The sequence below is a fragment of the Cherax quadricarinatus genome, chromosome 18, assembly GCF_038502225.1.
Source record: "Cherax quadricarinatus isolate ZL_2023a chromosome 18, ASM3850222v1, whole genome shotgun sequence".
Taxonomy (NCBI): domain Eukaryota; kingdom Metazoa; phylum Arthropoda; class Malacostraca; order Decapoda; family Parastacidae; genus Cherax; species Cherax quadricarinatus.
Window position 1 is genome coordinate 16,732,829 of NC_091309.1, and position 16,195 is coordinate 16,749,023.

At 38.4% G+C, this 16,195-nt stretch overlaps 1 protein-coding gene across 21 annotated transcripts in view; it reads left to right on the top strand.

Moving 5' to 3' along the window:
- Nucleotides 1-16,195, top strand: part of LOC128689421 (ankyrin-2) — a 989,227-nt gene that overhangs the window by 660,535 nt on the left and 312,497 nt on the right. For 19 of the 21 annotated variants that reach the window (XM_070086289.1, XM_070086296.1, XM_070086297.1 and 16 more), the window contains one exon: nt 669-752. The exons of the other annotated variants lie outside the window; for them this stretch is intronic. In XM_070086289.1, the coding sequence (XP_069942390.1) occupies nt 669-752 (84 nt within the window). The remainder of the gene's footprint in view (nt 1-668; nt 753-16,195) is intronic. 21 annotated transcript variants of the gene reach the window in all.

Consider the following 16,195-nt stretch of genomic DNA (forward strand, 5'->3'; position numbering starts at 1 on the left):
ACTGCACAATTTGTAAATATATCGAATGACTGTAATCATAAAGCAGAAATTCCTTGTAAATACTGCAAGATGCATGATATAAACAACTGACCAATATTAAACTATCTGATAACATAATATGAGGAATACTTATTGGCTGAAACTGTTACCTGTGCTCTGAATCTTATAGAAAGGCATGAGGATTGTGCAGAAGACAGAGAGACCTATATCAAAACTGACACTTTAATTGTGCTTGATGAAGTTCCTAAAAGAATTAATGATCAAAGCATTACATTATAATGTGAAGGAGAGCAAATAAATTAGAAGTATTTTGGTCATCTAGAAATATTTCCATCTTTTATTAGTGAATGTAAGCCCAGACTATATTAATGTTCTTAGATTTTTTTAACACAGCGACTGTCTCCCCCTGAGATTGGATGACCCTGAATAGAGGAAACACATTGGATGTTGGTGAATGTTTTACCTAAATTTTGGGGGTTACCACCTTGGCATATTAGATGGCTGCTGTGTTTAAAAAAAAAATTAAGTTTGATCACTGCTCATCTAAATTTGCAATGTATCAGAAGTTTCATCAAGCACAAGAGACAGACCTAGACCTAGCTGTGACAACAGTGAAGAAAACTGTTGCTGACTAACCCTTGTCCATTGTGGGTGTTGTTTGTGTCCAGGTGACGACAATCTGGTCTCCTCCATGTTTGGTAAGCAGCAGCACGTCACGCTCCCGTTCTATGAAGGACAGTTACGCTACACCAGTAAGTCTTGACTAGGAATGATCTAACACCAGTGTAGTTCTATATGATGTTTGTAGAAAATACAGGAAAAATCTATGAAAATTGTTACAAAATGTTGGGCAAGTTCGATGTCAGATTGGTTCACCTATGAATTGAAGGTTTTAAAGGAGATTTTGCATGACAGGGTTGTAGGATATATTTAGTTTTAAGAGCACTTGCCTTATGTTTTTTAATGGGTTCCTGATTTCTCCTGTATTAATTATTTGTGCATGATTAAGAAATCCCATTATGCATTATTGTATGGTATCTTGCATGAAGAGAACACACATGAAATATACATTTTCTTATTCATGTTATATATATATATATATATATTGTTTTAACACACTGGCTGTCTCTTGCTGAGGCAGGGTGACCCATAAAAGAAACACTTTCACTATCATTCACACTGTCACTGTCTTGCACAAATATAACAGTTTAGATGTCCCTCCAAATAACAAATATCCCAAATCCCTCCTTTAGAGTGGAGGCACTGTACTTTTCACCTCCATGACTCAAGTCTAGCTAACCAGCTTTCCTGAATCCTTTCACAAAATATTACCTTTCTCACACTCCAACAGCTTGTCAAGTCTCAAAAACAATTTGTCTCCACTCACTCCTATCACACTCACACATGCCTCCTGTATGTCCAGACCCCATGGAAGAAGTGGATGTATTTAGATATTTAAGAATGGACATGTCAACAGATGGGTCTATAAGAGAGGATGTCAACCATAGAAAACATTAAGGGAAAAAGGTGGAAGGTGTGTTGAAGTATCTGTGGAGAGAAAGAAGATGGGTTGTTGAGGTGGTTTGGTCATTTAGAGAGAATGGATCAAAGTAGAATGGCATGGAGAGCATTTAAATCTGTAGGGGAAGGAAGGTGGGGTAGGGGTCGTCCTCAAAAAGGTTGGAAGGAAGGGGTAAGGGAGGTTTTGTGGGCGAGGGGCTTGGACTTCCAGCAGGTGTGCATGAGCGTATTCGACAGGAGTGAATGGAGACGAATGGTATTTGGGACCTGACGATCTGTTGGAGTGTGAGCAGGGTAATATTTAGTGAAAGGACTCAGGGAAACCGGTTATTTTTATATAGCCGGACTTGAGTCCTGGAAATGGGAAGTACAATGCCTGCACTCTAAAGTAGGGGTTCGAGATATTGGCAGTTTGGAGGGATATGTTGTGTATATTTATACGTATATGCTTCTAAGCTGTTGTGTTCTGAGCACCTCTTCAAAAACAGTGATTATGTGTGAGTGAGATGAAAGAGTTGAATGATGATGAAATTATTTTCTTTTTGGGGATTTTCTTTCTTTTTGGGTCACCCTGCCTCGGTGGGAGATGGCCAACTTGTTAAAAAAAAAAAAAAAAGGGAATGTTCTATAGTACAATGGTACCAATATTTTTATATGGGTGAGAGGCATAGGTTTGAATACTGTAGTGAAAATGACACTAGAGGTGGAGATGTACATGCCTGTTTGTTTGCAGGAGTTGAGTTGCAGCTCCTGGTCCTTTCATGTTTAAGAGCAGTGTGTGGTTTGAATGTCATGCAGAGAATTCAGAATGAAGAAATTAAAAGGCAATATAGAGTAACCAAGGGTATAATAGAAAAGCTGAGGAGGGGTTGTTGAGGGGGTTTGGCATGTATATAGGATGGGGATAGGTTAATGAAGGTGTATAAATCTGGGTTGAAAAGTGAACGGGACAAAGGGGCATCCCAGCAATGATTGGAAGGAGGTGGGTACAAAAAGCTTTGAGTTTTAGGAACATGAGCATCCAGCAGGCTTATGTGAGTGTTAAAGAGAGGTGTGCATTGAGACCAGTGGCTGTTAATGGATGCATTGTTGAAGTGTGAGCATGGTAACTTTTATGAAGGATTCAGAGGAACCAGTTAGATGGATTTGAGTCCTAGAGGAGGAAAGGGCAGTGCCTGCATTCTGAAGTAGTGGGTGGTGATGGTGCAGTCAGAGGGTGATTGACTGTGATGGCAGCACACTTCTGGAAAGACAGTGAATGAGTGAATGCTGATGAATGTTTTTTTCTCTGGGTCACCCTACCTTTGCAGGAGATGGTTGTTGAGTAAAATATACATGTGAGTGTGTTTGTGTGTGTGTGCATGTGCGTGCATGTGAGCATGTGTGGTGTGTGTGTGTGTGTGTGTGTGTGTGTGTGTGTGTGTGTGTGTGTGTGTGTGTGTGTGTGTGTGTGTGTGTGTGTATGTCAGTCAGTATATATACAAGATAATCTATTAAGCAGGATAACCACAGTAAAAACATGGTCTTATATGCAGCATTTTATTAACCCTTTCACTGTCCAGAGCCCCAAAATTAAGTGCTCACAGTGTCCATATTTTTCTAAAAAAAAAAAAAGTCAAAAGTAATGATGCCAAAAATATGAAATCTGATGATAAAACTAAGACATTATGCAGGTGCAAAGTTAGTGGTCTTGGTGCAATTTGCACATCAGCATTTGTGCCAAAATTGAGTGCTATTTTAAGCTGATTCTGGTGCTCAGTTAGACCAAATTCTTAGCCATTTTGTTAGTAAGCCTTCTGTCAATTGAGCACAAAAAATTGCCCATTCAACTATCAGAACTATGCTATAAAGTGCACAGAAGTCACTGATTTGGTCAATTTTATACAAAATTAAAAACAAATTCTGGTTTAAAAATATGAGTTCAAAGTAAACACTATAGGCATTCCAGGTGCTAAAGCAGCATATCTTTTTCATTAATTACATCCCTAGGCTTCTCCTATATTACACTTGCTCTCCAATTTGAATTTATCATCACATAAAAAATAAAAGATTTATCTATTTCTCAGGTAAAATAATATAACCATGGTTTACAGCATCCCAGTAATTGAACCAGACCTAGTAAAACCTGTAAAACAGGCTGGAGGATGTAGGGAGGCCTTACCTGTCCTCAGGAAAATCGTCAGAAATTGAATATTTTCACTATTTTGAAGCCGATATCAAGCTTCTTTGTGGTCCTGGAACCAACTAAAATCATGTCTATTTCAGTAGTATGTCTTCCATTTTATGAAATGATACCAAGAAACAGCCAATAAAACTATAAAAGCCATCCTTGAGAACACCTCAAAATTGCTGTTTTAAACTAAACATAGGATCATAGTTTTGCTCTTCCCATCATGCACTGCATAGAGCAGGTTTTTTTTTTTATACTGTGCACACTTACCACACAGACCCATTCTCTCATATCTAGGTCAAAATTTACCACTCATAGCTTATCTGAGAGAACTGAGCTCATGCCTTAGATCTACAGGACAGACCTTGATGTCAGTAACGTAGCTCTAAGTGATGGACAGTGAAAGGGTTAATACAAATTGTGGGATATGAAGTAGAATTTATTTATTTCACAAAATTAGGGGTAAGTTTGAGTGAGTGCAGCCACATATACTACAGAACTCTAACATTCTTGCTGCTCTGTAACATGAACTCCATAGCAAAACAATAATGTTGTGCAGTAAGCCTTTGATTTAACAAATCACAGTTTAATGTAGTTGTGAAATACTGGTTAAAATCTACTGGGTTAATTAGTTTTGAAACAGCAGGCAAAGTTCGTTGGTTGCAGAATTGTCCATCAGTGTTACAACTGTGGCAAAACGATCTCATCCCTATCCATCAAAATTGCCATCACCACCTACCCACTTCCCCCTCCTCATCATTCATTAAATCCAAGGTTTACTGTATTTATTCTTCCAAAGCATTTAAACCTGCAATACAATCATTTGAATATATGTATATAAATCCATTACTGAAAAATTAAATGGCAGTTGCGCCCTGATATTTGCAAGCAAATGAAATTAAAAAATTTTTTAGACATGCTGTATCCAGAGAGAATAAGGAGATGCATCAACTTAAAACACCTCATCAGTTGACTCAGTACACCATCACCTTCTACATGATTTCTAGAAAAAATTTGTTATCCATTTCATGACAAATTATTAGTAATGTTGTTCATATGTGGTGACTTCTAAACTTAAAGTTATGTTTTGGTTGCTCATCCTGAAGACTGTGACCACCCAGCTCTACAGATAAGTTACTGACTGGTGCATGCACTTACAGAGGTTTTATTATACACATGTTGTAAATACTGATCACTGAACAGGCAAGTCGCCTATGGATGGAAATTAAAACATGTAGTAGGAAGGGGCCATGTGTTGGCCTCGATCAAATACTCTCCTCAGTAGATGAGGTTCTCTTCAGCAGCTGAAGCCCTTTTTCAACAGATAAGACCCTCTGTAGATCTGATAGAGGTCAAAATCTACAGAGCCTCTCTACTCTATATTTTGTTTTCCATTCATGTTGGGGTTTACCTGTTCATAGGGAAATTAATGCTTATTATGTCACAAATCATATGTTATGTATAGTGTCAATGTCAACATTTATATTGTGAAGACATTAAGTACATAAGCAAAAATAATTATTGTGGAAATTCAATTGGTATGCAAGCATTGTAGTTAGTGCTGGGGTAGCTGTTAATTTAACTTATGGCAGTATTGGTTGGTAAGGTCTTTATGTTATTCTAAATAAATATGGCTTTCTCTGCTTACCTGTGCTAAAAAAATTACTAGAAATTAATATGTTAATCATAAGTTGGAAAACAATTCTTGAAGTATTAACCATTTTTTCATGCTTTCATAAGGAAGTTTTTGTATGTAGGGTAGAATAATAATTTTTTGTAAGGTCTGATGTATGAGAATTTAAAATATTTAAAAAAAAAAATTTCGATTTGTAAATTTTTTTTGCTTATTACTTTTAAAACATATTGTTTCCTCTTCACCACCTCATATACATTTACCCAAAGTTAACATTTGTAACATTACATTTTTCCTCCTCCTCGTGCTCATTTACATATATGTATTTTTATTTTATTATCACACCGGCCGATTCCCACCAAGGCAGGGTGGCCCGAAAAAGAAAAACTTTCACCATCATTCACTCCATCACTGTCTTGCCAGAAGGGTGCTTTACACTACAGTTTTTAAACTGCAACATTAACACCCCTCCTTCATATGTATACCTTTTTTTTTTTTTTTTGTGTGTGTGTGTGTGTGTATATACACGTGTATATATATATCTTTCTTTCTTTCAACACACCGGCTGTATCCCACCGAGGCAGGGTGACCCAAAAAAGAAAGAAAATCCCCAAAAAGAAAATACTTTCATCATCATTCAACACTTTCACCACACTCACACATTATCACTGTTTTTGCAGAGGTGCTCAGAATACAACAGTTAAGAAGCATATACGTATTAAAATACACAACATATCCCTCCAAACTGCCAATATATATATATATATATATATATATATATATATATATATATATATATATATATATATATATATATATATTGGTGGATAAAAGGTTGATGGGTAGGCTACAGGATGTACATGTTTATAGAGGGGCAACTGATATATCGGATCATTATTTAGTTGTAGCTACAGTTAGAGTAAGAGGTAGATGGGAAAAGAGGAAGGTGGCAACAACAAGTAAGAGGGAGGTGAAAGTGTATAAACTAAGGGAGGAGGAAGTTCGGGCGAGATATAAGCGACTATTGGCAGAAAGGTGGGCTAGTGCAAAGATGAGTAGTGGGGGGGTTGAAGAGGGTTGGAATAGTTTTAAAAATGCAGTATTAGAATGTGGGGCAGAAGTTTGTGGTTATAGGAGGGTGGGGGCAGGAGGAAAGAGGAGTGATTGGTGGAATGATGAAGTAAAGGGTGTGATAAAAGAGAAAAAGGTAGCTTACGAGAGGTTTTTACAAAGCAGAAGTGTTATAAGAAGAGCAGAGTATATGGAGAGTAAAAGAAAGGTGAAGAGAGTGGTGAGAGAGTGCAAAAGGAGAGCAGATGAAAGAGTGGGAGAGGCACTGTCAAGAAATTTTAATGAAAATAAGAAAAAATTTTGGAGGGAGTTAAACAAGTTAAGAAAGCCTAGGGAAAGTATGGATTTGTCAGTTAAAAACAGAGTAGGGGAGTTAGTAGATGGGGAGAGGGAGGTATTAGGTAGATGGCGAGAATATTTTGAGGAACTTTTAAATGTTAAGGAAGAAAGGGAGGCGGTAATTTCATGCACTGGCCAGGGAGGTATACCATTTTTTAGGAGTGAAGAAGAGCAGAATGTAAGTGTGGTGGAGGTACGTGAGGCATTACGTAGAATGAAAGGGGGTAAAGCAGCTGGAACTGATGGGATCATGACAGAAATGTTAAAAGCAGGGGGGGATATAGTGTTGGAGTGGTTGGTACTTTTTGTTTAATAAATGTATGAAAGAGGGGAAGGTACCTAGGGATTGGCGGAGAGCATGTATAGTCCCTTTATATAAAGGGAAAGGGGACAAAAGAGATTGTAAAAATTATAGAGGAATAAGTTTACTGAGTATACCAGGAAAAGTATACGGTAGGGTTATAATTGAAAGAATTAGAGGTAAGACAGAATGTAGAATTGCGGACGAGCAAGGAGGTTTCAGAGTGGGTAGGGGATGTGTAGATCAAGTGTTTACATTGAAGCATATATGTGAACAGTATTTAGATAAAGGTAGGGAAGTTTTTATTGCATTTATGGATTTAGAAAAGGCATATGATAGAGTGGATAGAGGAGCAATGTGGCAGATGTTGCAAGTATATGGAATAGGTGGTAAGTTACTAAATGCTGTAAAGAGCTTTTATGAGGATAGTGAGGCTCAGGTTAGGGTGTGTAGAAGAGAGGGAGAATACTTCCCAGTAAAAGTAGGTCTTAGACAGGGATGTGTAATGTCACCATGGTTGTTTAATATATTTATAGATGGGGTTGTAAAAGAAGTAAATGCTAGGGTGTTCGGGAGAGGGGTGGGATTAAATTATGGGGAATCAAATTTAAAATGGGAATTGACACAGTTACTTTTTGCTGATGATACTGTGCTTATGGGAGATTCTAAAGAAAAATTGCAAAGGTTAGTGGATGAGTTTGAGAATGTGTGTAAAGGTAGAAAGTTGAAAGTGAACATAGAAAAGAGTAAGGTGATGAGGGTATCAAATGATTTAGATAAAGAAAAATTGGATATCAAATTGGGGAGGAGGAGTATGGAAGAAGTGAATGTTTTCAGATACTTGGGAGTTGACGTGTCGGCGGATGGATTTATGAAGGATGAGGTTAATCATAGAATTGATGAGGGAAAAAAGGTGAGTGGTGCGTTGAGGTATATGTGGAGTCAAAAAACGTTATCTATGGAGGCAAAGAAGGGAATGTATGAAAGTATAGTAGTACCAACACTCTTATATGGATGTGAAGCTTGGGTGGTAAATGCAGCAGCGAGGAGACGGTTGGAGGCAGTGGAGATGTCCTGTCTAAGGGCAATGTGTGGTGTAAATATTATGCAGAAAATTCGGAGTGTGGAAATTAGGAGAAGGTGTGGAGTTAATAAAAGCATTAGTCAGAGGGCAGAAGAGGGGTTGTTGAGGTGGTTTGGTCATTTAGAGAGAATGGATCAAAGTAGAATGACATGGAAAGCATATAAATCTATAGGGGAAGGAAAGAGGGGTAGGGGTCGTCCTCGAAAGGGTTGGAAAGAGGGGGTAAAGGAGGTTTTGTGGGTGAGGGGCTTGGACTTCCAGCAAGCGTGCATGAGCGTGTTAGATAGGAGTGAATGGAGACGAATGATACTTGGGACCTGACGATCTGTTGGAGTGTGAGCAGGGTAATATTTAGTGAAGGGATTCAGGGATACCGGTTATTTTCATATAGTCGGACTTGAGTCCTGGAAATGGGAAGTACAATGCCTGCACTTTAAAGGAGGGGTTTGGGATATTGGCAGTTTGGAGGGATATGTTGTGTATCTCTATACGTATATGCTTCTAAACTGTTATATTCTGAGCACCTCTGCAAAAGCAGTGATAATGTGTGAGTGTGGTGAAAGTGTTGAATGATGATGAAAGTATTTTCTTTTTGGGGATTTTCTTTCTTTTTTTTTGGGTCACCCTGCCTCGGTGGGAGACGACCGACTTGTTGAAAAAAAAAAAAAAAAAAAAGTATATATATATATATATATATATATATATATATACACCTTTATATAAAATATTTTTTTTTTTTTTCTCAACAAGTTGGCCGTCTCCCACCGAGGTAGGGTGACCCAAAAAAGAAAGATAATCCCCAAAAAGAAAATGCTTTCATCATCATTCAACACTTTCACCACACACATAATCACTGTTTTTGCAGAGGTGTTCAGAATACAACAGTTTAGAAGCATATACATGTACGTATAAATATACACAACATATCCCTCCAAACTGCCAATATCCCAAACCCCTCCTTTAAAGTGCAGGCATTGTACTTCCCATTTCCAGGACTCAAGTCCGACTATATGAAAATAACCGGTTTCCCTGAATCCCTTCACTAAATATTACCCTGCTCACACTCCAACAGATCGGTCAGGTCCCAAGTACCATTCGTCTCCATTCACTCCTATCTAACACGCTCATGCACGCTTGCTGGAAGTCCAAGCCCCTTGGCCACAAAACCTCCTTTACCCCCTCTCTCCAACCCTTTCGAGGACGACCTCTACCTCGCCTTCCTTCCCCTATAGATTTATATGCTTTCCATGTCATTCTACTTTGATCCATTCTCTCTAAATGACCAAACCACCTCAACAACCCATCTTCTGCCCTCTGACTAATACTTTTATTGACTCCACACCTTTTCCTAATTTCCACACTCCGAATTTTCTGCATAATATTTACACCACACATTGCCCATAGACAGGACATCTGCACTGCCTCCAAGCGTCTCCTCGCTGTTGCATTTACCACCCAAGCTTCACACCCATATAAGAGTGTTGGTACTACTATACTTTCATACATTCCCTTCTTTGCCTCCATAGATAACGTTTTTGACTCCACATATACCTCAATGCACCACTCACCATTTTTCCCTCATCAATTCTATGATTAACCTCATCCTTCATAAATCCATCTGCCGACACGTCAACTCCCAAGTATCTGAAAACATTTACTTCTTCCATACTCCTCCTCCCCAATTTGATATCCAATTTTTCTTTATCTAAATCATTTGATACCCTCATCACCTTACTCTTTTCTATGTTCACTTTCAACTTTCTACCTTTACACACATTCCCAAACTCATCCACTAACCTTTGCAATTTTTCTTTAGAATCTCCCATAAGCACAGTATCATCAGCAAAATGTAACTGTGTTAATTCCCATTTTGAATTTAATTCCCCACAACTTAATCCCACCCCTCTCCCAAACACCCTAGCATTTACTTCTTTTACAACCCCATCTATAAATATATTAAACAACCATGGTGACATTACACATCCCTGTCTAAGACCTACTTTTACTGGGAAGTAGTCTCCCTCTCTTCTACACACCCTAACCTGAGCCTCACTATCCTCATAAAAACTCTTTACAGCATTTAGTAACTTACTACCTATTCCATATACGTACTTGCAACATCTGCCACATTGCTCCCCTATCCACTCTATCATATAACTTCCCTACCTTTATCTAAATACTGTTTGCATATATGCTTCAATGCAAACACTTGATCCACACATCCCCTACCCACTCTTAAATTTCGTTTATAGTAATGGCTCCAGGAACGGATTAATTACGAAAAACGAGGGACCACTGTATATATATATATTTTTTTTTCAACAAGTCAGCCGTCTCCCACCGAGGTATATATATATATATATATATATATATATATATATATATATATATATATATATATATATATATATATATATATATATACCTATATATATATATATATATATATAGCATGCATAGATCCTTTGTATAAAGGCAAAGGGGATGAAAGAGAGTGCAAAAATTATAGGGGGATAAGTCTGTTGAGTGTACCTGGTAAAGTGTATGGTAGAGTTATAATTGAAAGAATTAAGAGTAAGACGGGGAATAGGATAACAGATGAACAAGGAGGCTTTAGGAAAGGTAGGGGGTGTGTGGACCAGGTGTTTACAGTGAAACATATAAGTGAACAGTATTTAGATAAGGCTAAAGAGGTTTTTGTGGCATTTATGGATTTGGAAAAGGCGTATGACAGGGTGGATAGGGGGGCAATGTGGCAGATGTTGCAAGTGTATGATGTAGGAGGTAGGTTACTGAAAACAGTGAAGAGTTTTTACGAGGATAGTGAGGCTCAAGTTAGAGTATGTAGGAAAGAGGGAAATTTTTTCCCAGTAAAAGTAGGCCTTAGACAAGGATGTGTGATGTCACCGTGGTTGTTTAATATATTTATAGATGGGGTTGTAAGAGAAGTAAATGCGAGGGTCTTGGCAAGAGGCGTGGAGTTAAAAGATAAAGAATCACACACAAAGTGGGAGTTGTCACAGCTGCTCTTTGCTGATGACACTGTGCTCTTGGGAGATTCTGAAGAGAAGTTGCAGAGATTGGTGGATGAATTTGGTAGGGTGTGCAAAAGAAGAAAATTAAAGGTGAATACAGGAAAGAGTAAGGTTATGAGGATAACAAAAAGATTAGGTGATGAAAGATTGAATATCAGATTGGAGGGAGAGAGTATGGAGGAGGTGAACGTATTCAGATATTTGGGAGTGGATGTGTCAGCGGATGGGTCTATGAAAGATGAGGTGAATCATAGAATTGATGAGGGAAAAAGAGTGAGTGGTGCACTTAGGAGTCTGTGGAGACAAAGAACTTTGTCCTTGGAGGCAAAGAGGGGAATGTATGAGAGTATAGTTTTACCAACGCTCTTATATGGGTGTGAAGCGTGGGTGATGAATGTTGCAGCGAGGAGAAGGCTGGAGGCAGTGGAGATGTCATGTCTGAGGGCAATGTGTGGTGTGAATATAATGCAGAGAATTCGTAGTTTGGAAGTTAGGAGGAGGTGCGGGATTACCAAAACTGTTGTCCAGAGGGCTGAGGAAGGGTTGTTGAGGTGGTTCGTACATGTAGAGAGAATGGAGCGAAACAGAATGACTTCAAGAGTGTATCAGTCTGTAGTGGAAGGAAGGCGGGGTAGGGGTCGGCCTAGGAAAGGTTGGAGGGAGGGGGTAAAGGAGGTTTTGTGTGCGAGGGGCTTGGACTTCCAGGAGGCATGCATGAGCGTGTTTGATAGGAGTGAATGGAGACAAATGGTTTTTAATACTTGACGTGCTGTTGGAGTGTGAGCAAAGTAACATTTATGAAGGGATTCAAGGAAACCGGCAGGCCGGACTTGAGTCCTGGAGATGGAAAGTACAGTGCCTGCACTCTGAAGGAGGGGTGTTAATGTTGCAGTTTAAAAACTGTAGTGTAAAGCACCCTTCTGGCAAGACAGTGATGGAATGAATGATGGTGAAAGTTTTTCTTTTTCGGGCCACCCTGCCTTGGTGGGAATCGGCCAGTGTGATAATAAAAATATATATATATATATTTTTATATATATATATATATATATTTATATATATATATATATATATATATATATATATATATATATATATATATATATATATATATTTTCAACAAGTTGGCCGTCTCCCACCGAGGCAGGGTGACCCAAAAAAAGAAAGAAAATCCCCAAAAAGAAAATACTTTCATCATCATTCAACACTTTCACCACACTCTCACATTATCACTGTTTTTGCAGAGGTGCTCAGAATACAACAGTCTAGAAGCATACACATATAACGATACACAACATATCCCTCCAAACTGCCAATATCCCAAACCCCTCCTTTAAAGTGCAGGCATTGTACTTCCCATTTCCAGGACTCAAGTCCGACTATATGAAAATAACCGGTTTCCCTGAACCCCTTCACTAAATATTACCCTGGTCACACTCAACAGATCGTCAGGTCCCAAGTACCATTCGTCTCCATTCACTCCTATCTAACACGCTCACACACGCTTGCTGGAAGTCCAAGGCCCTTGCCCACAAAACCTCTTTTACCCCCTCTCTCCAACCCTTTTGAGGACGACCCCTACCCCGCCTTCCTTCCCCTATAGATTTATATGCTTTCCATGTCTTTCTACTTTGATCCATTCTCTCTAAATGACCAAACCACCTCAACAACCCCTCTTCTGCTCTCTGACTAATACTTTTATTAACTCCACACCTTTTCCTAATTTCCACACTCCGAATTTTCTGCATAATATTTACACCACACATTGCCCTTTATATATATATATATATATATATCCTCCATGGGGAAGTGGAACAGAATTCTTCCTCCGTAAGCCATGCGTGTTGTAAGAGGCGACTAAAATGCCGGGAGCAAGGGGCTAGTAACCTCTTCTCCTGTATATATTACTAAATGCAAAAGGAGAAACTTTTGTTTTTCCTTTTGGGCCACCCTGCCTCGGTGGGATACAGCCGGTGTGTTGAAAGAAAAGAAGATATATATATATATAGATATATATATAGATATATAGATATATATATATAGATATATAGATATATATATATAGATATATAGATATATATATATAGATATATATATAGATATATATCATAGAATTGATGAAGGAAAAAAGGTGAGTGGTGCATTGAGGTATATGTTGAGTCATTATATATATATATATATATATATATATATATATATATATATATATATATATATATATATGTATATATATATATACATATATATACATATATATATATATATATATACATATATATACATATATACATATATAGTAGGTTGGTAGACAGCAACCACCCAGGGAAGTACTACCGTCCTGCCAGATGACTGTGAAACAAAAACCTGTAACTGTTTTGCATGATGGTAGGATTGCTGGTTTTCTTTTTCTGTCTCATAAACACGCTAGATAACAGGGATATCTTGCTACTCCTACTTACACTTTGGTCACACTTCACAGACACGCACATGCATATATATATATACATCTAGGTTTTTCTCCTTATTCTAAATAGCTCTTGTTCTTGTTTATTTCTTCTATTGTCCATGGGGAAGTGGAAAAGAATCTTTCCTCCGTAAGCCATGCGTGTCGTATGAGGCGACTAAAATGCCGGGAGCAATGGGCTAGTAACCCCTTCTCCTGTATACATTTACTAAAAAAGAGAAGAAGAAAAACTTTATAAAACTGGGTTGTTTAAATGTGCGTGGATGTAGTGCGGATGACAAGAAACAGATGATTGCTGATGTTATGAATGAAAAGAAGTTGGATGTCCTGGCTCTAAGCGAAACAAAGCTGAAGGGGGTAGGAGAGTTTCAGTGGGGGGAAATAAATGGGATTAAATCTGGAGTATCTGAGAGAGTTAGAGCAAAGGAAGGGGTAGCAGTAATGTTAAATGATCAGTTATGGAAGGAGAAAAGAGAATATGAATGTGTAAATTCGAGAATTATGTGGATTAAAGTAAAGGTTGGATGCGAGAAGTGGGTCATAATAAGCGTGTATGCACCTGGAGAAGAGAGGAATGCAGAGGAGAGAGAGAGATTTTGGGAGATGTTAAGTGAATGTATAGGAGCCTTTGAACCAAGTGAGAGAGTAATTGTGGTAGGGGACCTGAATGCTAAAGTAGGAGAAACTTTTAGAGAGGGTGTGGTAGGTAAGTTTGGGGTGCCAGGTGTAAATGATAATGGGAGCCCTTTGATTGAACTTTGTATAGAAAGGGGTTTAGTTATAGGTAATACATATTTTAAGAAAAAGAGGATAAATAAGTATACACGATATGATGTAGGGCGAAATGACAGTAGTTTGTTGGATTATGTATTAGTAGATAAAAGACTGTTGAGTAGACTTCAGGATGTACATGTTTATCGAGGGGCCACAGATATATCAGATCACTTTCTAGTTGTAGCTACACTGAGAGTAAAAGGTAGATGGGATACAAGGAGAATAGAAGCATCAGGGAAGAGAGAGGTGAAGGTTTATAAACTAAAAGAGGAGGCAGTTAGGGTAAGATATAAACAGCTATTGGAGGATAGATGGGCTAATGAGAGCATAGGCAATGGGGTCGAAGAGGAATGGGGTAGGTTTAAAAATGTAGTGTTAGAGTGTTCAGCAGAAGTTTGTGGTTACAGGAAAGTGGGTGCAGGAGGGAAGAGGAGCGATTGGTGGAATGATGATGTAAAGAGAGTAGTAAGGGAGAAAAAGTTAGCATATGAGAAGTTTTTACAAAGTAGAAGTGATGCAAGGAGGGAAGAGTATATGGAGAAAAAGAGAGAGGTTAAGAGAGTGGTGAAGCAATGTAAAAAGAGAGCAAATGAGAGAGTGGGTGAGCTGTTATCAACAAATTTTGTTGAAAATAAGAAAAAGTTTTGGAGTGAGATTAACAAGTTAAGGAAGCCTAGAGAACAAATGGATTTGTCAGTTAAAAATAGGAGAGGAGAGTTATTAAATGGAGAGTTAGAGGTATTGGGAAGATGGAGGGAATATTTTGAGGAATTGTTAAATGTTGATGAAGATAGGGAAGCTGTGATTTCGTGTATAGGGCAAGGAGGAATAACATCTTGTAGGAGTGAGGAAGAGCCAGTTGTGAGTGTGGGGGAAGTTCGTGAGGCAGTAGGTAAAATGAAAGGGGGTAAGGCAGCCGGGATTGATGGGATAAAGATAGAAATGTTAAAAGCAGGTGGGGATATAGTTTTGGAGTGGTTGGTGCAATTATTTAATAAATGTATGGAAGAGGGTAAGGTACCTAGGGATTGGCAGAGAGCATGCATAGTTCCTTTGTATAAAGGCAAAGGGGATAAAAGAGAGTGCAAAAATTATAGGGGGATAAGTCTGTTGAGTGTACCTGGTAAAGTGTATGGTAGAGTTATAATTGAAAGAATTAAGAGTAAGACGGAGAATAGGATAGCAGATGAACAAGGAGGCTTTAGGAAAGGTAGGGGGTGTGTGGACCAGGTGTTTACAGTGAAACATATAAGTGAACAGTATTTAGATAAGGCTAAAGAGGTCTTTGTGGCATTTATGGATTTGGAAAAGGCGTATGACAGGGTGGATAGGGGGGCAATGTGGCAGATGTTGCAAGTGTATGGTGTAGGAGGTAGGTTACTGAAAGCAGTGAAGAGTTTTTACGAGGATAGTGAGGCTCAAGTTAGAGTATGTAGAAAAGAGGGAAATTTTTTCCCAGTAAAAGTAGGCCTTAGACAAGGATGTGTGATGTCACCGTGGTTGTTTAATATATTTATAGATGGGGTTGTAAGAGAAGTAAATGCGAGGGTCTTGGCAAGAGGCGTGGAGTTAAAAGATAAAGAATCACACACAGGGTGGGAGTTGTCACAGCTGCTCTTTGCTGATGACACTGTGCTCTTGGGAGATTCTGAAGAGAAGCTGCAGAGATTGGTGGATGAATTTGGTAGGGTGTGCAAAAGAAGAAAATTAAAGGTGAATACAGGAAAGAGTAAGGTTATGAGGATAACAAAAAGATTAGGTGATGAAAGATTGAATATCAGATTGGAGGGAGAGAGTATGGAG